This window comes from Loxodonta africana, chromosome 5 (assembly GCF_030014295.1).
Source record: "Loxodonta africana isolate mLoxAfr1 chromosome 5, mLoxAfr1.hap2, whole genome shotgun sequence".
NCBI classification, from domain to species: domain Eukaryota; kingdom Metazoa; phylum Chordata; class Mammalia; order Proboscidea; family Elephantidae; genus Loxodonta; species Loxodonta africana.
In genome coordinates this window covers 160,307,014-160,330,243 of record NC_087346.1, presented here as the reverse complement: position 1 = coordinate 160,330,243, position 23,230 = coordinate 160,307,014, and the positions used below count along the sequence as shown (strand labels likewise).

General features: G+C 55.7%; 1 protein-coding gene across 2 annotated transcripts in view; it reads left to right on the top strand.

The window, feature by feature from the left end:
- The first annotated feature begins 5,073 nt into the window (after positions 1–5,073).
- HTRA3 (HtrA serine peptidase 3) overlaps positions 5,074–23,230 on the top strand; it is a 57,915-nt gene continuing 39,758 nt past the window's right edge. For both annotated transcript variants that reach the window (XM_064286192.1, XM_064286191.1), the window contains exons 1-2: positions 5,074–5,603; positions 22,440–22,539. In XM_064286192.1, the coding sequence (XP_064142262.1) occupies positions 5,201–5,603; positions 22,440–22,539 (503 nt within the window). In that variant the 5' untranslated portion in view covers positions 5,074–5,200. The remainder of the gene's footprint in view (positions 5,604–22,439; positions 22,540–23,230) is intronic.

The following is a 23,230-nucleotide window of genomic DNA, read 5'->3' as shown; positions in this document are numbered from 1 at the left end:
TCACTAGGGAGGGAAGGGTTGGGGAGGGGAAATCGCTAAATAGTAGACAAGCGTTAACTTTGATGGAGGGGGAGACAGTACACAATACAGGAGAAGTCGCACAACTTGACCAAGGCAAAGCCATAAAAGCTTCCTAGACACAACCACACACCTTGAGGGACTGAGTTACTGGGGCTGGGGGCTGGGGACCATGGTCTTGGGGGACATCTAGGTCAATTGGCACAGCACAGCTCATAAAGAAAATGCTCTACTTCCTACTTTGGTGAGTAGCGCCTGGGGTCTTAAAAGCTTGCGAGCAGCCACCTAAGACACACCTACTGGTCCCATCCCGTCTGGAGCAAAGGAGAATGAAGAAACCCAAAGACACAAGGCAAATATTTGTCCAAAGGACTAATTGGGCCACAGCACTAACGGCCCACACGAGCCACAGCCTCCTTCAGCCTGAGCCCAGGACAAGGCAGTGCCCGGCTAGCACCACCAACCACTCTGACAGGGATCACAACAGAGGGTCCCAGACTGTGCGAGAGAAAAGTGTAGAACAAAATTCAAATTCACAAGAAAAGACCAGACTTACCGATCTGACAGAGACTGGAGGACCCCCCGAGACTATGCCCCCCCTCAAAAAACACCCAGACACCCTTTTCACTCAGAACTGAAGTCACGCCTGAAGTTCGCCCTTTAGCCAAAGCTTACACAGGTCTGTAGAACGGATCTGTCTTGGAAGGCGTACAACCAGAATGCTCCTTAGAAGCAAGGATGGTGAGACTCACACACACACTCACACATGTGAACACACATGAGTGCACACTTGTGCCTATATACACTCATGCATGCACACACATGTGCACACTAACATGTGTGTTGCACGTTCACATGTGTGCCTGTGCATATCCAGACACATGCATGGACACACTTACACTCATACACATGCACACTCACAAGTACAACTCACATTGCATGCCCTTACACACTCACACACTTGCAGTCCAGCAAAAAAATGTGTGCACTTGCACACACACACATTCACAAACAAGTGCACACTCACACACATACTTGTATGGGAGCACATGCATGCTCACACATTCACATGTGCACACACTCACAAGTACACACTTGCACCATGTGCACACTTATAAGTACTCACACGTGTACACACATCCACAAGCACACACACTCACGTATATGTATATGCACTCATGCACAATGCACACTCACATATGTACACCCACTCACACATGCACACTCGCATGTGCACACACTCACACACACACCAAACTCAAGACCAGAGGAGAGTAGCCCAGGTGTGAAAAGGATTCACATTTACTGTTGTGATTAAAAAAAAAAAAATTAGGAGGTTAATTTATTGAAAATTATCTCTGCATACTCTCTGCTACTTTAGAAATGATCCACAACGAGAACGTATAGCTTTTACTACTAGAAGCAATCAGTAATGATAATAATAATCAATGAGTTGCAAAAATATAAAGTATTTTTCCCACCTTGAGAAGGAGCCGGAGAGAAACAGGAAAAGCGAAACAATAGGGCATGACAGAGTTGGAGAGCCAGTGAGTGGGCTTGACGCCCCTGGGCCCGCAGGTCTTTCCCCCGACCCCACAGAGAGTGGGCTGGACGCCCCTGGGCCCACAGGCCTTTCCCCCGACCCCACAGAGAGTGGGCTGGACGTCCCTGGGCCCACAGGGCTTTCCCCCCACCCCACAGAGAGTGGGCTGGACGTCCCTGGGCCTCTAGGCCTGCCCCACCTCAGTGAGTGGGCTGGACACCCCTGGGCCCACAGGCCTTTCCCCCCACCCCACAGTGAATGGGCTGGGCACCCCTGGGCCCTCAGGCCTTTCCCCCAACCCCACAGTGAGTTGGCTGGATGTTCCTGGGCCTCTAGGCCTGCCCCACCTCAGTGAGTGGGCTGGACACCCCTGGGTCCACAGGCCTTTCCCCCTACCCCACAGTGAGTGGGCTGGACGTTCCTGGGCCTCTAGGCCTGCCCCACCTCAGTGAGTGGGTTGGACGCCCCTGGGCCCTCAGGCCTGTCCCTCCTGCAGTGAGTGGGCTGGACGCCCCCCTCCCCTGCCACTTGTAGGCCTGCCCCCACTGCCCCACCCCCACCCTCCCACACCCTCAGGCTAGCAGAGCGGCTGTGTCAGGTGATGTGGGCGACGTCCGTGCACAGGCATTTCCTGCGCCTGTGGGAAGAAGGGGACACAGGAACAAACAGATGTGCCCCTCCCTCCAGGAGGCAGGTCAAGGACACCCCGGTTCCCTGCACACCCGGGAAGGATAAAGTCTGCTCCCACCAACGTGGCTGGGTGTGGTCTGGGCCTGAGGCATGTGTCCACAGGCCAGGTCACCCTGCCATACGCAGCCTGCGTGCCTTGGGTGAGTTATTCGCTCTGCTGAGCTGCTCTCCCCTTACCTCTAGAGAAGGGACGATGCTGGCCTGCCGTGAGGACTCTAGCTGACCAAGTGGCCATCTGCTGCTCCTGTCCCCACATCACCTGTCCTGTAGTCCCTGGGCCACACTGGGGAAGTGTGCAGATCAGTCAGGTGGGGCAGTGGCCAGTCTCTGCACCCAAGCCCCTGCCCCACGGTGCCACTCACTTGTTCCACAATTAAGAGCACTGGTGTGTTCTCTCTGGCCTCAGTTTCCCCTCCTGAACAACAGAAGTCAGTGGGATGCTTTCTGGGCCCTCCCAGCACTGCCTCTCAGGTCTGTGGGGTGATGGAAGCACTTTCCTCTTCCTGCACTCATCAGTGGCTGCCTCCCTAGGAGCAGGGCTTTCAGCATCCCAGGCCAGCTAGAGGCGGCAAGCTCCCCCCACTTCCTTCTGGGCACAGCCAGGGCAGCGAGCCTGGGAACCTGGCTGTGGGAGCGAGCCTTGGGGACCAGGACCGTGTGCCTGGAGGACAGACAGTGACATACACCCAGCAAAGCAACATACACAACGTACATGCATGCAGATAGGCATGTACACACACGTATGCACACACAACACACCATATGCACACATGTGCACACACACCATGCACACAGTGCATGCACACACATGCATGTACACTCACAGTGCACGCACGCACATATCACGTGCACACAGAGGCATGGGCACACACATAACTGCACACACAGGCATGCACACACCCTGCACATGTACACACACACGATGCACACATGTACCACAAATACACACATTGCTTTAAAACAACTTTTAAAAGTTAAACCCTCAATACATGTCAATGTAAAGATAGCAATCCATTAAAGAAAAAAAATCACCCAGAATCCCACCAGCTTGGTACACATTTTGGAGTGTTTTCTTCCAGATTTTGCTTGAAAGATAGGCAGATACCCTTTTTAACTTTTGCAAACATAGCACCCTTTGGTCCATAGCGTCCAGCCCACTCACGGTGGGGTGGGGGGAAAGGCCTGTGGGCCCAGGGGTGTCCAGCCCACTCACTGAGGTGGGGCAGGCCTAGAGGCCCAGGGACGTCCAGCCCACTCACTGTGGGGTGGGGGGAAAGCCCTGTGGGCCCAGGGGTGTCCAGCCCACTCACTGTTCCGTAGCCTGCCTGCCTTGCTGCATGGTGACCTAGCACCCTTCACGTCCCGAAGGTGCGGTGCGCATCATGAACTCCGTGTGGCTCCTCAAACAGCCTAGTTGAGAGACCTCTAAGTCAGTCCAGGTTTCTTGGTGTCGTAAGTAATGCCGTGCGAAGTGTTTGGAAGGAGTCATTTGTGCACAGCCTAAGTCACCCTGAGGACCCACCTGGGAGCCGCTGGGCCACTCCTAGGAGCTCGTTACCGCCAGTGGATCCTCAGCCATTTGAGGATTTCCCTCTCGCACGCACAGGCCAAGGCACAGAGGGTGCTCCAAGGATGGGGCCTGTCCCTGAAACTGCTCTCAGTGCTGTGCATGAGTCCTTGTTATGGGTTGAATTGTGTCCCCAAAAAGACATGTTGAAGTCCTACTCCCTGTGCCTGTGAACATGGCCTTTGTTGGGAATAGAGCCTTTCTTTGAAGATGTTTTGTTGGTCAAGTCATACTGGAGTAGGGTGAATCTAGTCCTAGTCCCTTCAGAGCGGCGTCTCACAGAAGAGAAGGCCAGGCACGAAAACAGTCACACAAGGGAAGACGTGTGTTGAGACCATCTACAAGCTGCAGAGGAATGCCAGGGATCGCTGGCAGCCATGGAAGCCGGGAGAGGCAGGAACAGTTTCTCTCTGGGTGCCTCAGAAGGAATTGACATGGATGACACCCAGGTTTGGACTCCCAGCCTCAGAATTGAGAAACAACAAATTCCTGTTCTCAAAGCCCCCACTGTGTGGTGTTTTCTTACAGTGGCCCCAGGATGCTGCTGGGGAAGCGATCCCTGAGAGCTGTGCTCATGGAAACGCTAAGTCAACCTTCTAGTAGGTTCTATAGAAAATTCCTCTAAATGCCCTGACTGGACATGCTGGCACCGGACACCGCCTGGGTGCTGGGTGCCGTGGGTCCCTCTCGCCCAGGGCTCTGCCCTGTGCTCAGGAACAAGGAAGCCCTGGAGCTGCCCATGGTGAGGGCTCCGGCACTGAGTCCCATCACGTACACTCACTGGCCCAGGACTTAGGACAGACATCTGCTCCCCGGGCTTGTCCAGGGCTTGGAAGGGAGGGAAAGGCTGGGTGGGGTCAGGGGAGTGATTGGGAAGACGACAGATTAGGCCATCTGTCGCAAACAGGTCCTTGTGCACCGATGACTTTGCATCGCTACTCACAGCAGAGGGCAGAGGGTCACCCCGAGTGTGCTGCGTGCGGGGGGCTCGGGGGCGGGCTGCAGGGGGGCTCTGTGGAGAGTGGCTCAGGTAGCTTGGACTCGCGGGTGCCGACCGTGCATCTTGGCGGCTCCCACTTCCCACGGCCCAGGATGAATGACGAGTCTGTCCACCGCGGGGACCTTGCGCGTCCGTCGCCCCTGCTTCCGGGAAGGCCGGCAGCCAGGGCGGGGCTGGAGGGCCGGGCCGCCCCTTCCAAGGAGGAAGGGCGAGCTCCCGCCTTTAAGCGCGCCCGCCGGGCAGAGGCCCACAGACTGTCCGCACGCCGGAGGGAGCCGGCGCCTGTCCTCGTCTGCAACCCTCCAGTCCCCTGCTGCCTCCTTGGCCCTCGGCAGGCGCCCGGCCCGGCAGTCCCCACAGACCAGGCAGTTCCCCGTGCGCCATGCAGGCGCGCGCGCTGCTCCTGGCCGCGCTGGCCGCGCTGGCCGCGCTGGCAGAGTTGGCATTGGCGCAGGAGCTCACGGCGCCGTCGTGCTCCGAGCGCTGCAACGTGTCGCGGTGCCTGAGCCCCCGCTGCCCCAGCGGCTACATGCCGGACCGCTGCAAGTGCTGCTTGGTGTGCGCCGCTGGCGAGGGCGAGCCCTGCGGTCGCCCGCTCGACTCGCCGTGTGGGGAGAGCCTGGAGTGCGCGCGTGGTGCGTGTCGCTGTCGCTGGATACATGCCGTGTGCGGTACCGACGGGCACACCTACGCCAACGTGTGTGCGCTGCTGGCGGCCAGCCGACGCTCGCTGAAGCTCACGGGGATGCCCGTGCGCCAGCTGCAGAAGGGGGTCTGCCCGTCAGGTAAGCTCGGGCTGGGCGATGGGGGCCAGGCCGTCTCTTGCGGAACTGAAGCCCAGACCAGCGTTCCCTAGGTGTAGCTGAAAGGCACTTTAAAAAATCGTCCAACCAGCCCTCTGGTCTTCCAGGTGGGGAAAATGAGGCCCAGAAGGGTGAACTGCTGTCCCAGGGTCCCAGGATTGCTCAGTCAAAATGGAACCAAGTGCTCCTCTACCTCTGTGTTTCTCCGGCTTCTGGCCTCATCCAAAGTGACCTGTCCTTGTCCCTCCCCTGTTCTCATGCTCCTGCTCTGTTGGGTGTTGGGTGAAAGCACTGTCTCCACTCACCTAATTCAGGCTTCCAGCCTCCAGAGCTGTAAGAGAATAAATCTCTGTTTTTTAAAACCACACACTTTGTGGTGTTTTCTAAGGCAGCCCTAGGAGGCTAAGACGCTGTTGAGATTTTCTTGGGCTTCATCATTTGGGTTTTCCTCTTTACTTTGAGGCTTTCTCAGGACCTCAGATCTATTCGAGTGTATCTCACTACAGAGAGAAGTCAGACCTACATCCGCCCTTGGCTGCAGCTTTCAGGGAGACAGTGATTGCCAGCAGTCTCCTGGTGGCACCATGGGGAGCAAAAAAAAAAAAAAAAACTTTGCCAACAAATTCACCCCAACTCATGGCGACTCCACGTGTCTCCGAGTAGAACTGTGCTCTGTAGGGTGTTCAGTGGCTGACATTTTGGAAGTAGATCACCAGGCCTTTTTCCCAAGGCACTTCAGGGTGGATTGGCACTGCCAATCTTTGGTTGGTAGCCGAGCTCTTAACTGTTTTTGGCATCTAGGACTCCTTTGGGTAAAGCCATTGAATAATTTCTACTGATATACAATTTTTTTTGGTTTAAGCCCTAGAACAGCACCCCCCCACCCCCCCACCCCCACCCCCCCTACCCCACACCCCCCGCCCCCAGCCCAACCTGGAGCTGCCCTGAGATGGCTTCTTGCCATGCAGGTTGACCTTAGGAATGGAGGAAAATGCTAGAAAACCCCGCTGTCCCGGACATGCTTGGGTGAGGCTCAGGAGGGCAGATTCTGCAGCCTGAATGAGGGTGTTGGCGGTAACGATTCCTCCTGAGCAGAGCTGGATGAAGGCATGTGAGGGCCCTAAACACTGACGTATCTGTGGTGGCCGCTTCTCTGGTTACCCACACATTCGAATGGGTTGATGAGTGATATATACCAAAAACCAAACCCGATGCGGTTGAGTTGATTCTGACTCAGGGTAGAACTGCCCCTTAGGGCTTCCAAGGAGTGGCTGGTGGATTTGAACTGCTGACCTTTTGGTTAGGAGCTGAACTCTTAACCACCGGGCCACCGGGGCTCCTTGAGTTATATATATACCTCGTTTGTTAGCGCGTATAGACTAATATCAAGCACTGTATCCCTTGCAACAGACAGTAAAAAAGAAAGTCAGTTGATACATAATTGAAACTTTTTGTGTTCGATAAATACTAGTATTTCCAGCATTTTCATACATTTGCTATGCTAGTATTATCTGAAATTATGACCCCTGTTGGTATTATATTAAATGTATGCTAGACTGCATCCATGTGTGCCAAACGTATTTTAAAGTTAAAGTTACAAATATTATTGTTTACAAAACTTAGGACGTAACCCTGTGTATAAATGTGATACGCTTTTTAAAGTAACGCGACTGAATTCATCTCAATTGTTGACTTGTTTGAGTTCCCTCGCTCTTGCGTGTCACCTGGGGCGGCAGTTCCCATTTATCATTTACCAGGATGTTCACAAGCGCATACCCTTGTGTTTATATCGTGGCAAAGAGCATTGCTGGCCCTTCTGGCTGGAGGTGCTGGATCAGCAGGCGGGTATGCACCAGACGGTTCTCTCAAGATGCATCAGAGACATGTTATCTATACATATAATCCGTCCTTGCGCAGTAACCGCTCATGTTGGATCCAGCTGCATACTGGGTGAATGTAGCAAGAGTTAGACTCGACAGCCCACGTCCACCTCTTGTTTATTAGAAAGAAATAGTGTACTCCCAAGAGACCTGCCAAGTTTCAGTTACACGGGAGGGGACTGTGGAGACAGATGGCAGCGAAGGTGTTGAAGTGGTCGGGGCTCCACAGCTTAAACAGCCTTCGTGTGGGAGCCCTCATGACCCTGTGTGGGCGCCCTCGTGACCCTGCGTGTGGGCGCCCTCGTGACCCTGCGTGTGGGAGCCCTCGTGACCCTGCGTGTGGGAGCCCTCGTGACCCTGCGTGTGGGCGCCCTCGTGACCCTGCGTGTGGGCGCCCTCGTGACCCTGCGTGTGGGCGCCCTCGTGACCCTGCGTGTGGGCGCCCTCGTGACCCTGTGTGGGCGCCCTCGTGACCCTGCGTGTGGGCGCCCTCGTGACCCTGCGTGTGGGCGCCCTCGTGACCCTGCGTGTGGGAGCCCTCGTGACCCTGTGTGGGCGCCCTCGTGACCCTGCGTGTGGGCGCCCTCGTGACCCTGCGTGGAGTTTATTTCCGCCGGCACGTTCTCACCCACAGGAGCTGGAATGAGTTTCATTTAGCGCCCCGCCGGTTCCCTCCCCCTGTGGCGCTCGCTTTTCCTTGTGTCCTGTCTGCTCAGTATCTGTGGGTCTTTGCTTTGGACAACTGGTGGCCCTGATTTGTTGATGCCCCTAAGCACGTGCTTACCTTGCTTGTTGGGTAATCTGTTCCTGCTTCCAAGGCTGTGACAGAGAATCTGCTCCTGCTTCTTTCCTGGCTTCTGGTGGCCGCAGGCAACCCTTGGTGGTCCTTGTCTTATAGACAGACCCTCACATGCTGCCTACCCCCTGCCCCCGCCTGTGTGACTCTGTTTTCCTGCCTGTCCTTCTTTTTCATTAGATGCCATTCAGAAGGGATTAGGATGGGGGTACAACCTGCTCTGGTGTAACTTTGTTAACAGATAACTTTTGCAAGGAAATATCCTATTTCCCCAAACAAGGTCACATTCACTGAACTTCAGCGGATCTCTTTGGGGGGCATGGGTCAATCAGTAACAGACAGCTCTTCTCTTCTGGTACAAACATAAGACCTCCCTGTGGCCCATTGGGGTTCCAGGGAACTCAGTTTGAGAAGCATAAGAGATGGGCTGGGTGAGCCTTTGAGAGGTGAGGTATCGGGTCAGACTTGTGTTTAGGTACAGTAATAGGTTGGTGCTGCCCAGTGTCTTGAAGATGGGCATATGCTTCTCCAAGTGCCCATGGCACCCGCAGGTGGCCTTTCCAAGAGGCTGACTCGAAAAGGAAGCAAGGCTAGGGCTTATATGGGTTCGGTGGAGACAGTATGGTGATGAATATTTAGTGGGCTTCTTTCAAGGGGTGGGTACTTCTCAGAATGGTGTTGCATATCAATTAGGTTGCACTCATCTGGAATCCAAGATGGAACCTGCTGATATTCAAGATGGAGTCCTCTCGGCAGCCCTTCACATCACTTATTATGGGATATAGTGCAAGCACGCTGATCTTTGGCACTACATCACCATCTCTGGAGGGCTAAAGAAGGTTTAACAGTGGTCACACTTTGTTTTTCTGTGGGAGCCTGTAAAGGGGGAAGGGACTAGAAAAACACTAAGAAGGAGATAGTAATTCATGGGTTGTTTCAACCTTATCTCATGTTGACAGGGTGTGGTTCCTGTTTACCCAACTACTAGGTGGTAATCATTTAACAGCTCTTTTGTTCTCCCAGCACAGTTAACCCTGTCTGTCTCTCAATCCCCCCTGAGAGATTTCATACTCATGATTCTTTATGAAGGTGTAGGGGTGAAGGTCTCTTCTGTAACTTCTTCAAGCTGACACTGGGTTGTTGGCCTGCCTAGCAGAGTAGAAATTTCTGTCTATCTGGTCTAAAGTTTTGTAAGGACTGGGGTCTCACTTTCAGGAACGGGCTGGAAACCCTGCATCATCTTGAAATTGTTGTAACCTAGAGGACACAAACTTTATCAGAAGCTTGAGGAGACAAGGCCCAAAAATAAGAAGAAGAAGTATAGCAACTAGGGAACCCAAAAAGGGTAGAAACCAAGTAATAAAGGGGAGTGTCTCCCACACTGTCTACCAAATATCTTGGCCTCCCCCTCTTTTGTTTCTCAATCTCACACTGTTATTTTCTTTACATTCTTTGTGTCTCTCTCTTTTGTTATGGGCTGTCTCTTCTTCTCACACCCTCACTTTCTAGAACTCTCCCCAGTCTCACCTTCTCTCTCTCTCCAATCTTTGTCTCTCTTACTCATTCTCTCCTCCTCTATCCCCCTGTATCAGTAGCACCTCCCATAGAGAGTGGTTGCAAGGGTTAATTACCCAAGACACATAAACCTCATGCCAGCACCTAATGACCAGTCAATAGCCTGTTTGTCACCACACATTGCCACACATCACATAGAGCCAGGACACTCCTCAGAAGCCCAGATGGTGAGACTTCATCTCGCTTGCTTTGGACACGTCATGAGGAAGGACCAATCATTAGAAAAGGACATCATGGTTGGTCAAGTGGAGGGTCGGCAAAAATGAGGGAAAGTTCCGTGAGATGGATTCACACAGTGGCTGCAACAATGGACCCAAACATACCAACGATTGTGAAGAAGGCGCAGGACCAGGCAGCGTTTCCTTCTATTGTGCATAAGAGCCCCATGAGCCCCAGGCAACTCAACAACAGCTAACGGCAACACTGTATCACTATTACAGCTTCGGCTACTCCCACCATTTCTGTTTCATCTGGCGGGGGTGGGGAGCAGGGGCGGTGCTGCTCTGCTGGGCTGTGAAGGGTGCTCTCAGCACAGGGAGGGGCGTAGGCAGGAGGGTTTGAGCCCCTGGCTGCTGCACAAGGAAGATGTGTAGAGCTGGGGCTGGAGGCGGCAGAGGCCCGGGTGCAGGGGGGAAGAGGCCCCAGCAGCGTCCTGGCCCTGCCATGGGTCCCCATGTTTTTGGCCTGACACCAGCACCCTTGCCTGTCTGCCCGGGCTCCTCAGAGCCGCTGCCCAGCCCTGAGGCCGTGGCTCACCTGTCTTAGTGGCCCTGTGTTGTGTCATCATTGTAACCCAGTACATAGGGACTTCAGACACCCAGGTCTGGGTAGGGGCTCAGAAGCCAACCCCCATCCTCGTGGGACCTGCAGTGCCAGACGCTCCTAAAAACCAGCTGCCTTCAAGTCGACTGCGACTCAGGGTGACCCCGTGGGTGTCAGTGTAGACCTGTGCTCTGCGGGGTTTTCATGGCTGACTTTTCAGAAGCAGGTTGCCTGGCCTTTCTCCCAAGGCGCCTCTGGGTGGACTTGAACCTCCATTTTTCAGCTAAGCTTGTTCACCTTTTGCACCACCCAGGGACTTGACACTGTAGACGCCGTAACTGAGGCTCTGGAAGGGAAGCGACGGCCTGAGGCCCACAGCTAGGATGGGACCGAGCCCTCCTGGCCGGGTCTGGATGCCTCTGAAAGCCTTACTCTCCAGGCCCCAGGCTTTTTGCTGTAGGGGTGGGGGGTCCTGAGGCCTGTAGTTGGGGTCCGGCCTGGGTCCCCAGCCTCTGTAGAGTGCTCAGTGAGTGGTGTCCCCTTTGCCCTCTAGGGGGCCCAGCCAGAAGTCGCTGGGCAGCTCATACAGCAGTGCCCATTCCAGACATTTGCACACCTGACAGCTCCTCACGCACCTGGGCCAGGTACTTTCCAGGTGATGCCCTTCCCGCTCCCTATCATGGTAGGTGTGTACCTTCTCCTCTCTCCTCCAGTCTCCCTCCCTCCTCTCTCCTCCCTCAGCCCCCACTTCTCCTCCTCACTTTGACAGGTAGCAGGGCCTCCTGGGACCTTCTCATCCCAGGTGCGTGTCCCATCCCCTGCCTTTAACTACTACCCAGGGGGATGACTCAGGGAGTCTATCTCCCACCTGTCTCCTTCTGGAGCTGGAGAAGTGGCATTGCCTGGTACTGAGCTGTCTTGATCTCCGGCTCCGGTCCTCCCCAGCTCAGCTGAGGGGACCACCTGCGAAGTTTGTGATCTCTGACACCTGTCCTTCCACTCTCACGTCCCATCCAATGGCAAGTCCTCTTGGCTTGACCTCGCAAAGCCTCCGGCCAGCTGCCACTCCTCCTGGCCCCAGCAATGCTGAACTTCCACAGACCCCTCCTTGTGGCCCCTCCCCCACAGGCAGCCAGGATGGTCTTATTCACCTGCTCTGCTTGTCACCTGCAGGACCCCTCTGACACCCACCAACCTTACTTGGCCCCCAGACCCTGTGCTGCCCGGCCCCTTCCCACACCTCCAGCGTCAGCTCACACCGTCATCGTCTCCTGAGCTCCTTCCTGCATCGGGGCCTTTGCACACGCCCAGCTCTCACTCCCTGTTGAGTGGCTGCGCCGTAGCCCTTTTCTGAAATGTCCCCCCACTCCCAGAGGCCGCCCTGAGGGCTGAGCTAGGTGGCCTTCTCTGTCCTCACGCCCACACCTGCACCACCACCTGTCTGTCCTCGGTGCTGTTTCTTGCTTTGGTGCTTTATCTGTGTCTTCACCAGTCCCTGTGCCTCGAGGGCAGGGCCTGGTCTGTCTCCCGCCGGACCTGGCCCAGTGCCTGGTATGTGCTGTGTGCAGGTGGTGTGACGTGAATGGGCCACCCATGGGTGGGAGATCGCCCTTCTTGAATACCTCCAGCAACAGGAGGCTCACGCCCTCTCCAGGGAGCCCCTTGCGCCCTTGGAGCCAACTCTCGCCTCCGCTCAAGGCAGCTGTTCTGTCAATGGGGTAGTTCGTCGTCAGAGGGCCTGTGTGTGGCGGGGGGTCTCCAGTCCACCTGCCCAGGCGTGTGAGCCACGCAGCCGCAGACAGATAGCCTCGGAATGTGCACATAATCCACAAATGAGAGCCCTGCTCATTTACAATGTGGCATTTAATAACTGGCGTTTATCGTGCAACCCTGAGTGGGTTTTGGTGGCATCTCTGTCTTACTTATTCAAGAGCTTTGGTTGGCTTTTGAGTTCTAATCCTCTTAGCAGCTTTCCTGGGCTGCACATATCTAGGAATTCAGCAGTGGGGCTGATCAGGCAGGAGCTGCCTCTCTCTGACGCCTCTTCCACCCCCTCAGCTCCTGCAGGGCTGAGCCTGGCTGCAGCCAAGGAGGAGGGAGGGCAGTAGTCCAGCCAGAGCGGAGCGTAGGACCCGGGGGCTGCACAATTACTTTACCCTATCTCCGGCCAAGCCTTGGAAACCCTTCCCCTCACCTTGGGGTCTTCCTGCCCAGGCCTCTTCCTTCCCTGGTGGTCACCTCCACAAGCCTGAGGGGCTTTACGAAACCTAGATGGCCCCTGCCAACAGCCATCCAGGGCTCCCATTGTGCTCCTGCTGTGGCTTGCAGGCATAGTTGGATCTGGCCTCCACCTACCGCCCACAGTCACTGCCGCAGGCAAATCCTGAAGGGGAGGAGTAGGTCAGGGAGGGCTTTCTGGAGGAGGAGGGAGACAGGAAGTGCTGAGCAGATTTGGGGCCAGGCCGAGGGGCTGGGAGGGGCCCTGTCTTCAGGAAGCAGGGTGTGCAGAGTGGGCTGGCCCAGCCGGTGGGAGGCCAGTACCCCACGGGGGAGAGATGATGAACCTGTGTCGCGGGTGGGGGGTTGGGCGGCCTCTCAGGGCTGAGGGGGGCTGGGGTGGTTGGGGTGGATGGATGGCTCCAGGAGAGCAGGCCTGGAGAATCCAGGTAATGGTTTTGAGGAGGGGACACTGGGGTGGGAGTATCTAGGGGGCAGATTCCCCCGCAAGAGCTTGGCCCTGGGGGTGGCTGCCTGTGTGTCTCTGAGGGGGCGTGGCCTAGGTTTGACAGTCCCCGGGTTGTTGTGCAAGCGGCTAAATGTTCAACTGCTGGTCGAAAGCTGACGATTCAAACCCACAGTTGTCGTTGTTGTTAGGTGCCGTCTAGGCGGTTCCGACTCACAGCGACCCCATGCACAACAGAACGGAACACTGCCCGGTCCTGCGCCGTCCTCACAGTCATTGTTATGCTTGAGCTCATTGTTGCAGCCACTGTGTCAGTCCACCTCGTCGAGGGTCTTCCTCTTTTCCGCTGACCCTGTACTCTGCCAAGCATGATGTCCTTCTCCAGGGACTGATCCCTCCTGACAACATGTCCAAAGTATGTAAGACGCAGTCTCGGCATCCTCGCCTCTAAGGAGCATTCTGGCCGCACTTCTTCTAAGACAGATTTGTTCGTTCTTTTGGCAGTCCATGGCATATTCAATATTCTTCGCCAACACCACAATTCAAAGGCGTCAACTCTTCTTCGGTCTTCCTTATTCATTGTCCAGCTTTCACATGCATATGACGCGATTGAAAATACCATGGCTTGGGTCAGGCGCACCTTAGTCTTCAGGGTGACATCTTTGCAGATTTGCCCAATGCATTGCGTCTGTTGATTTCTTGACTGCTGCTTCCATGGCTGTTGATTGTGGATCCAAGTAAAATGAAATCCTTGACAACTTCAATCTTTTCTCCGTTTGTCACGATTTTGCTCATTGGTCCAGCTGTGAGGATTTTTGTTTTCTTTATGTTGAGGTGCAATCCATACTGAAGGCTGTGGTCTTTGATCTTCATTAGTGAGTGCTTCAAGTCCTCTTCACTTTCAGCAAGCAAGGTTGAGTCATCTGCATAACACAGGTTGTTAATGAGTCTTCCTCCAATCCTGATGCCCCGTTCTTCTTCATACCACCCAGCTTCTCGTATTATCTGTTCAGCATACAGACTGAATAGGTATGGGGAAAGAATACAACCCTGACGCACACCTTTCCTGACTTTAAACCAATCAGTATCCCCTTGTTGTGTCCGAACAACTGCCTCTTGATCTATGTATAGATTCCTCATGAGCACAATTAAGTGATCTGGAATTCCCATTCTTCTCAGTGTTATCCATAATTTGTTATGATCCACACAGTCGAATGCCTTTGCATAGTCAATAAAACACAGGCAAACATCCTTCTGGTATTCTCTGCTTTCAGTCAGGATCCATCTGACATCAGCAATGATATCTCTGGTGCCTTGAAAGACAGAGCTAGCAACCTGCTTCCAAAGACCCACAGCATTGAATAAACCCCTGAGATTAGTGCCTTGAGATAATCTTTAAACCTTATACCAAAAATATCCCATGACATCTTCTTAAAACCAAGCGATAGTTTAATTAGTGAAGAATGTCTGCCTTAAGCATTCTGTTCTTTCATAAAGAGCTATCAAAATGGGATGAAATTGACAACAGCAACTCCCAGAGGTCAGAGGTGGGAGACTTGGGGAGCTCTTCATTCACGTTCATCGGGAGGAACGATTCGGAGAAGGAGGGCCAGAAGGTTCGCACAACACGCAGAACGTGACCAATGTCACTGAGCCGCACAGGTAGCCATTGTTAAGTTGGCGTGTTTTGCTTTCTGTATTTTCAACAGCAAAATAAATAAATCATTTAAAAAACAACAACAAAAGGTCACAGCCTTGAAAATCTCACGGAGCGCAGTTCTGCTCTGTACACGCGGGGTCGCCGTGAGATGAATGGCCTGGACGATGGCTAACAACAAGGTCTACGTTTTGGACAGACAGCAGGCAGGTCCCTTCCAGCCTGTGCTGGGCCCCTGGAGTGCCTCACCCAGCCCAGGTCACCCTCTGAAGGGATCCACGGGAGACTACCAGCCACTTGGGGATGAGCAGAGCAGCGTGGCTGACCAGACGTGGTCTGCTGCCAGCTGGTGACCCAGGGCTGAGTTGGTCTGACGTGCCCCTCAGCTCACCAGGCTGCCGGAGTGCTGGCAACAGTGAGGCCAAGCAGAGACTCCCTTGGTGCCCCAGAGACCTGGGATTGGTGAAAAGTGGACGAGGGAAAGAGAGCCCTGTGGGGGAGGGGGTACCTCCCCAGGGTGTGCTTGGAGGGAGGGCCGCCCGTCTGTTTTTCGTCAAGGGTGCGAGCTTCAGTCCCTGTATTTTGGGTGTTGTCACAGCCCTTTATTCGCAAAGGCCCTGGGAGGTGCAGCGGGCTGTCCGTGGTCACCCCCGTCCAATGCTCTGGGCTGGACAGGACTCCTGCCACATGAGGAGGGGCGTCTGCACAGTCTGATGAGGGTGCTGAACAGAAGAAAATCTCCCACCCCTTGCCTTGGGCGTCTCCAGGACACAGAAGAGGGTGCCCCCAATGCAGTGCCAGGCCTGTGCAGGGGTACCAGCTGGTCTCGGCTGCTCGGGAGTGAGCATCCCAGCCCAGCCACCTGCCCTGGCAAGACCCCGCACATCTCCTAAGCTAGAGAGCTAGAGTGGGGAGGACAGGACCCCCTCCTCCTTGGACCTTGGAGTAGCCCGGGGATGGTGACCAGCAGGGCGTAGCAGATGCCGGTGCAGACAGATCTATGTGGGTGAGGACGAGTGGACGTTTCAGGCGCACACTGAGCTTGAGGAAGGGAAGGCGAGGCCTGGACGGAGCCAGAAAGCAGTGTGTCTGAAGGGTGTGAGGGAGGGGAGGATGCCAGTGCCAGGCCTGCCCAGGGAGTGTCCACTGGCCCCGTTGAGCCTCCACTGCCCAGCTGAGGAGCCTGGGGCCCAACAGGGTCAACTGACCATGCCCAGTGAGGGCCGGGAGGGCTTCCCGTAACAGAAAACCGAGGGCCGACTGCCCTGACATCAGTGGCTTGGGCGGCTCTTTGGGGCCCAGACTCCGCCTGGCCTGGGAGCTGTGAGGTGCCTTGTGCCTTCTCTATAAAGCCGTACACTTGTGGCCAAGCCTCTCCTCTTTGGGGCTGGCTGGTGGCCCAGCCAGGCATGGCAAGCAACAACGGATGAGCCAGGTAGACCCCAAGCCAGACAGGGTTCTCCCAGGCCGGGCAGTGTCACTTGGGCCAAGGACCAGCTGGGGTCAGCAGGCGTGGCTGTGCAGCCTGGGCAGGTCTCCCTCCCTCTCTGAGCCCCTGGCCTCTCCACAGCACTGCAGTGGGGAGGAAGTGAAGGCATAGACGCCCAGCGGCTCCTGGGTGTGGCCTTGGACAGGAGGCAGCCCTTCCCCCCTCCTGGGGTAGAGGATCGCAGACAGCAGCATCTACCGCAGGAGCACAGGGGGTCTGCAGCTGCTGTTCTTGGCTGGGGGAGACGGGTCACTTGGGGACAGGCAAGTTCTTGAGAGAAAATCACAGGGGGCCATCCAAGAACGCAAGGAGCCTGAGAAGGAGGCAGACCCTGGCTTCGAGGCCGGTGGAAGGTGGCCTGGGACCCCTTGTCTGTTCCAGGGAAACATTCAGTTCCTCCCTTGGACCCTCCCACACTTGCTCCCCATTGGCTGCTGTGGGTCAGGTCCCAGCTCAGGGGCTCCACAGCCACCAGTCAGAGGACAAGCTCTGGTAGGGGTACAAGATGCTGCGGGACCAGAGAGAGAAGGCAGTGGGCTTCCCAGAGTACGATGAGGGGAAGGGCTCTGCTGACAGAGGGAACCGCATATGCAAAGGCACAGAGACAGCGAGGAACACAGTCTACTTAGGGAACAGAAGACATGGGGCAGAAGAGGAGGCTGCAGGCAGAAGGCGGGCCCGGCCTTGGGTCCTCAAATGTGCCCACTGGCCTGCTCTGCATTATGGGCAGATATGAGCACTGCCTGGGGCCTCGTGGGAATCACTGGAGTCCTCCCATCCCGAGCTGACCACTGGGTGGCAGAGGAGTCTGCTGATGGCAGGGGACAATAGAAGAAGGGGGAGGGAACGCAGCAGTGGAGGAACAGGGTTGCTGCTGGAGGGACTAACGTGCAGACAGCTGGGCAGGTCGTGCACTGCACAATCACAGGGGGAGCCAGCCACACTACTGTGTCCTGGAACTGTGCAGTACGCAGCCTGTGCAGCTGTACCAAGTGACTCTGCAGGGCATCTGGAGCAGGCACAGTCCCACTCTGGGCCTCGTTTTCCCATCTGTTCCATGGCAGTTACGATGTCCAGAGCTCAGCACACAGCAAGTCCTCAGTCCGGGTCTGCTGCACCCTCAGCTCCCAAGCCCAGCCCCACAGGACTGCTGGGAGCACAGCTCCAGGCCTGGCTTTCTCCCCTGGTCCTGCTGAGCTCCTTCCTTAGCCCAGGCACTTCCGCTTTGCTCTGAGTCAAGCTGCTCCAACTAGAACTTCCAGGGCCTTTGGATCACAGCTTTTTAAAAAAACATTTTATTGTTGTCTAGGTGAAAGTTCGCAGAGCAAATTAGTTTCCCGTTTGATGATTTAGCCATGGCTCGTTTCGTGACATTGGTTGCAAACCCCTGAATGTGTCAGCACTCTCCCTCCTTGCTCATGGCTTATTTTTAAATTAAAAAAACCCCTCCAAAAAAAAAAAAAATGCTAACAGCTGAATTTGGTTGAGACCAACGGTTGACTTCAGAACTTTGGCTCTCGAGGACGGGGTGGGGGTGGGGTTGTCACAAACCCCCAAATAGGCAGAGTCTGCTTCCCAGCCTAGGGCCCAGGTTTTCATGTGGAGGCAGGGGTGGGACTGTGATGTCCCCTGACTCATCCTGAGTCATCTGTTGTGGGGAGGAGGACCAGCGAACAGGGCCTGCCCCTACCTACCACCCACTGAGCAGCTTAAAGCCACAGGACCAGCCCCGGAGCCTCTGCAGCCAAGGCCCTGAAGTCCACCACCCGGGGCCTGGTGAGTGGCTCCAAGCCTCAGTTGCCTGGGTTGTAAACTAGGTCACTCAGGCCACCATTGTGAGGCTGCTGAGGGACATGGTTAAGAGGCGGAACCGCAGGGGAGATTTGGCTTTGTGGTGGTGTTTGTAGACCTGCTGGGTGCTGGGCCAGAGCGGCCTTGTCATTCATTCACTTACTGACTCACTCGTTCAGTCAGCCAGTCACTCACTCACTCACTCACTTACTCATTCCCAGCCAGTCACTCACTCACTCATTCAGTCAGCCAGTCACTCACTCACTCCCAGCCAGTCACTCACTCATTCATTCAGTCAGCCACTCACTCACTCACTCATTCAGTCAGCCAGTCACTCACTCACTCCCAGCCAGTCACTCACTCACTCATTCAGTCAGCCACTCACTCACTCACTCATTCAGTCAGCCAGTCACTCACTCACTCATTCAGTCAGCCGGTCACTCACTCACTCATTCAGTCAGCCAGTCACTCACTCACTCATTCAGTCAGCCAGTCACTCACTCACTCCCAGCCAGTCACTCACTCATTCATGCATTCACTCATTCAGCAACCGTTTTCTGAGGCTACGTGGGCTTTGTCCCAACTGGTTATTGCCGGGGGCGTAGGGTGAACCAGAAGCCCCTCTGTCCAGAAGGAGCGTGGGGCTGGGGTGTGAGGGGAACCAGTATGAGCTTCTCTGTTGGGGTTCTGGCTCCTGGCCTCCACGAGGGCCCTGCCCAGCCACCAGAGGGGGGCCGGGAGACCAGCCCCGCCTTTAGCTGTCCCCCATTTCAGGCCTTGCACCCTCTTTTTATTTTCAACTCTATTCTGTATGTAATTTGCCTATGGTGAAAAATTGGTAACATCCGCGAAGGCAGATGAAATGAGCCACGAGCCTACCCCTACCCCAAGGATAACCACCAGGTAATCATCGTTTCCTGCCTGCCTTTTCCTTACGGCTATTTCACAGAGGGGTTTTTTTTTTTTTTTTAATGACATATAAAATTTAATGTCACATATTTTAAGTGACTCCTGAAGAGACCGCATTTGAGAGGAATGCGCTCCAGGCTGTCAGTTCAAATTTCAGTGAACACTGAACACCCAGGTGGAGGGGGACGCAGCTTCTGCTCTGGGTGCAGATAAATCCGCCCCAGGTCTCGCCAAACCCCTCGTGATAGAGAAGGGCTCCTCCCAGGTCCCCCGGGTCTAGCTGGGGAGCATCTTACTGTAGAGCAGGGCCTCCATGGGGACAGCAGGTGCTGTGGCTGGCCTCCTCCCTCTGCAGGGGTGGGTGGGAAACGGCCCCAAGTTTCCGGGGCTGCAGATGGGGCAGACACACCTGGGTGGAGCCCTTGCCTCTGGTTGGCTGTGCACTGCGGGGGCGTTACTCACCCAGCCTCAGCCTCTGACCCTCCAAGCACCCCCGTGCGCTGGGCTGGTGGGGCACAGCCCTCAGAGCGGCTCGGCCTTGAGCAGGTGTTAAGGTGGGCCCCACGCCTCAGACCCACTGGGAGTACAGAGGTTGTCCCTGGGAGGCGGCTCTGGGCACAGTGCCCAGGCAGCAGCACACCAGGGTGGTTTGATCAGCAGGAGCCTTGTAGTGGTCTGCAGGGGCTCCGTCTCCAGCCAGGCTCTGGCCACCCCAGGACAGGCAGCCTTTGATTCAGGCTGACCGCAGCGGGCTGGGCCCTCGCGGCCGGTGCTGGGCCCTCGCGGCCGGTGCTCGGCGGCTGGTGAAGAGCAGACACCACAGGACCCGGGGGGGCGGCTTCTTCTCTGTGCCCCGGTGCCCCAGCTCAGACTTAACAGATAGGCAGGGCTTTGGGAGCCCCAGGACAGAGGGAGGGGCATCTCAGGAAGGGAATTTGGCAGCCTGCGCCCAAACTCTGGTGTCTCCTCTAATTCGCTCTGTGTCTTGGGCAAGAGGAGTCTTCTTCCCAGCCTAGTTTCCACGGCTTTAAAGGAAGGCACTTCCCTAATGTAAACTATGGATTAGCTTATAACAATGTGTCAACATTGGTCTCTTCGTTGTAATTAATGTACTGCAGGAATACAAACCAGCCAAAGACCAAACCCAGGGCCGTCAGGTCGATTCTGACTCAGGCAGGAATACGGGAGGTTACTAATAGGGGGGCAGTGTGTGAGGGGAAGGAGGGCCTGTGGGAACTCAGTGCTGTCTGCACAATTTTGCGGTAAACCTACCAGGAGCCCTGGTGGAGCAGCGGTTAAAGCACTCGGCTGCTTAACTGGAAGCTTGGTGATGCAAGCCCACGGGCCACTCCGCGGAAGAAAGATGCAGCCGTCTGCCCCCGTGAGATTCCGGCCTTGGGGACCTCGCGGGGCAGTTCTCCTCTGTCCTCTAGGGCCTGGCTTTTGGTTACTAGTACCAGCTGCCACCAAGTCGACCACTGTCCTCTAGGGCCTGGCTTTTGGTTACCAGTACCAGCTGCCACCAAGTCGACCACTGTCCTCTGGGGCCTGGCTTTTGGCTACCAGTACCAGCTGCCACCAAGTCGACCCCGGCTCATGCCTCACTGTGGCCCCGTGTGTGTCACATAGGAGCTGTGCTCCCTCGAGTTCTCAGAGGCTGAGTTGTTGGAAGGAGACCATCAGGCCTTTCTTTCGAGTCACCTCTGGGTGGACTTGAACCTCCAACCTTTCGGTGAGCACCCAAGCACTTGAACCACCCAGAGATTCCACCGTGGATTAGAATCTGCTCTAAATCGTAAAGTGTGTTTTTCGAGAAAGGAGGCAATTACCCCACCCTGGCTGCTCAAGTCACCCGTGTTCCTTGGACAAAAATGTTGAGGATCACATCCCAATGGTCAGGAGAAACCCCTCATCAGGGTGGCGGTGGGGCGCCCTACTGGGCAGGGAGCTTCATGGTTTGCAAGTCATGTTTGCACTCAGTTCCCATGACCCCATTTTCAGACGAGGAGTCAAGGCCCAGAGAGGGTGAGTGATTTGCCTGAAGCCACACAGCTGGAAGGTGGTGGTGCCCAGGAGAGCCCAGGCTGGAGTGACTCCTGGCTCAGTGCTTACTAGAGGCGGGAGCCACTTACAAGCCACATCAGGCAGTGTGAGTTCCAGATAGCATCAGCCTATCCAGGACCTGGAAGGCCTCTGTACATGCCAGTGCCGGGGGCCCAAGGAGAGTGGCCTCCTGCCACTCATGTGCTCTAGGCCTGCAGTGCTGGCTGCCCCGCTGCTGATGGACAGAGCAGAAGTCTGAGCCGAGAAGGTTCCAGGGAAGTTTGAACCTCCTGGCAAGGCCTGCTGGGGTGCAGCCAAGTCAGACGCACATGTGGGCCCTGGCTACCCAGAAGTCAGCGGCCAGCAGGGCTAGGGGGCCATACCGTGCTCAGGCAGAGGCAGCTGGGAAGGGACGACCTGGGCACCCACTGCACCCTTGTCCAGTCTGCACAAGCCCTGGGGCTAGACCCCCGCCGAGCCTGCAGAGAGGGGCCAGTTCTCTCAGGTCTGAGCATTGCTGCTGCTGTTGTTGTTGTTAGTTGGTGCTGAGTCAGCTCCAGTTCATGGTGACCCCACGTACAACAGAACGAAGTGCGGCTCTGTCCTGCACCATCTTCACGACCGTTGGTCCGCTCAAGTGCGTTGTTGCGGCCGCTGTGTATGGTGAGTGCCTTCCACCCCAGGGAGCTCCTCTTCCAGCACCACATCAATGTCCTGTGGTGATCCAGAGGGTTTCACTGTTGATTCTGAAAGCAGATCACCAGGCCATTCTTCCTAGCCCCTCTTAGTGTCCACCGAGACTCATCCACCGTGGGCGACCCTGCTGGTATTTGAAATACCGAAGGCACGGCTTCCAACATCACAGCAACGCTACAGGATGACAAAGTGATAGACAGGGGTAGAGGCAAGCACCTGGGGTCCAGCCCTTTGCCAGCCCTGCTGTGTGGCCCCAGGCAGGTGTCCTAATCTCTCTGAGCCTCCTGGCTGGCCTGGCAGAGCCCCGCTTTGCTCACTGTTCTCGGGGCAAATGAGCCATCTTTCCCCATGTCGGGGCGCTACTGCACTTCTGCGTGTGAGGGGTCCCCATGGAGTGGTCAGTGCAGGCCGAGGCTGGCTCTGCGCCTGGTGAGGATCTGTGGTGAGCCTCCTCCACCTGCACCTGGGGCAGGGGGTCCCTGGGGAGTGGCGGGGCCTGCGCCTCATTAACACACCTGGTTCTTCCTGCCAGCGCAGATCTCCACCAGCTGACCAGCCCAAGGTACAAGTTCAACTTCATTGCCGACGTGGTGGAGAAGATCGCTCCAGCCGTGGTGCATATCGATGTCTTCCTGAGGTGCGTCTGGCCCCCCGCTCACCCCCTGTGGCGTCCCTGTGTTCCCAGTGTCAGGCCCCCCGCTTGCCCCCTGTGCATCCCTGTGTTCCCAGCATCAGACCCCCTGCTCACCCGCTGTGGTGTCCCTGTGTTCCCAGCATCTCTACCGTCATCAGGACCCAACGTAGATCTTTTCCAGCAGCCTAGGGTTGAAAGCGGGTATGAGATCAGGCCGGTGTCTTAGCTGTCTAGTGCTGCTATAACAGAAATACTGCAAGTGGGTGACTTTAACAAACAGAAGTTTATTCCCCAGGAAGCTAGAAGTCCAAATTCGGGGCACCAGCTCCAGGGAGAGGCTTTCTGTCTCTACTGGCTCTGGAGGAAGGCCCTTGTCATCAATCTTCCCCTGGTCTAGGAGCTTCTCAGCACAGGGACCCCGGGTCCAAAGGATGTGCTTTGCCCCCAGCTCTTCTTTCTTGGTGGTATGAGGTCCCCATGTCTCTCTGATCACTTCTCTCTTTTATATCTCAAAAGAGATTGACTCAAGATACAACCTAACCCTGTCGATGGAGTCCTGCCTCATTAACATGACTGCTTCTAATCCTGCTTCCTTAACATCATAGAAGTTGGGATTTACAGCATATAGATATATAAATGACTCAGTTATGAAGTAAGGGCATAGTGCTGAGGGGGAGAGCCAGCCCTCTTCAGA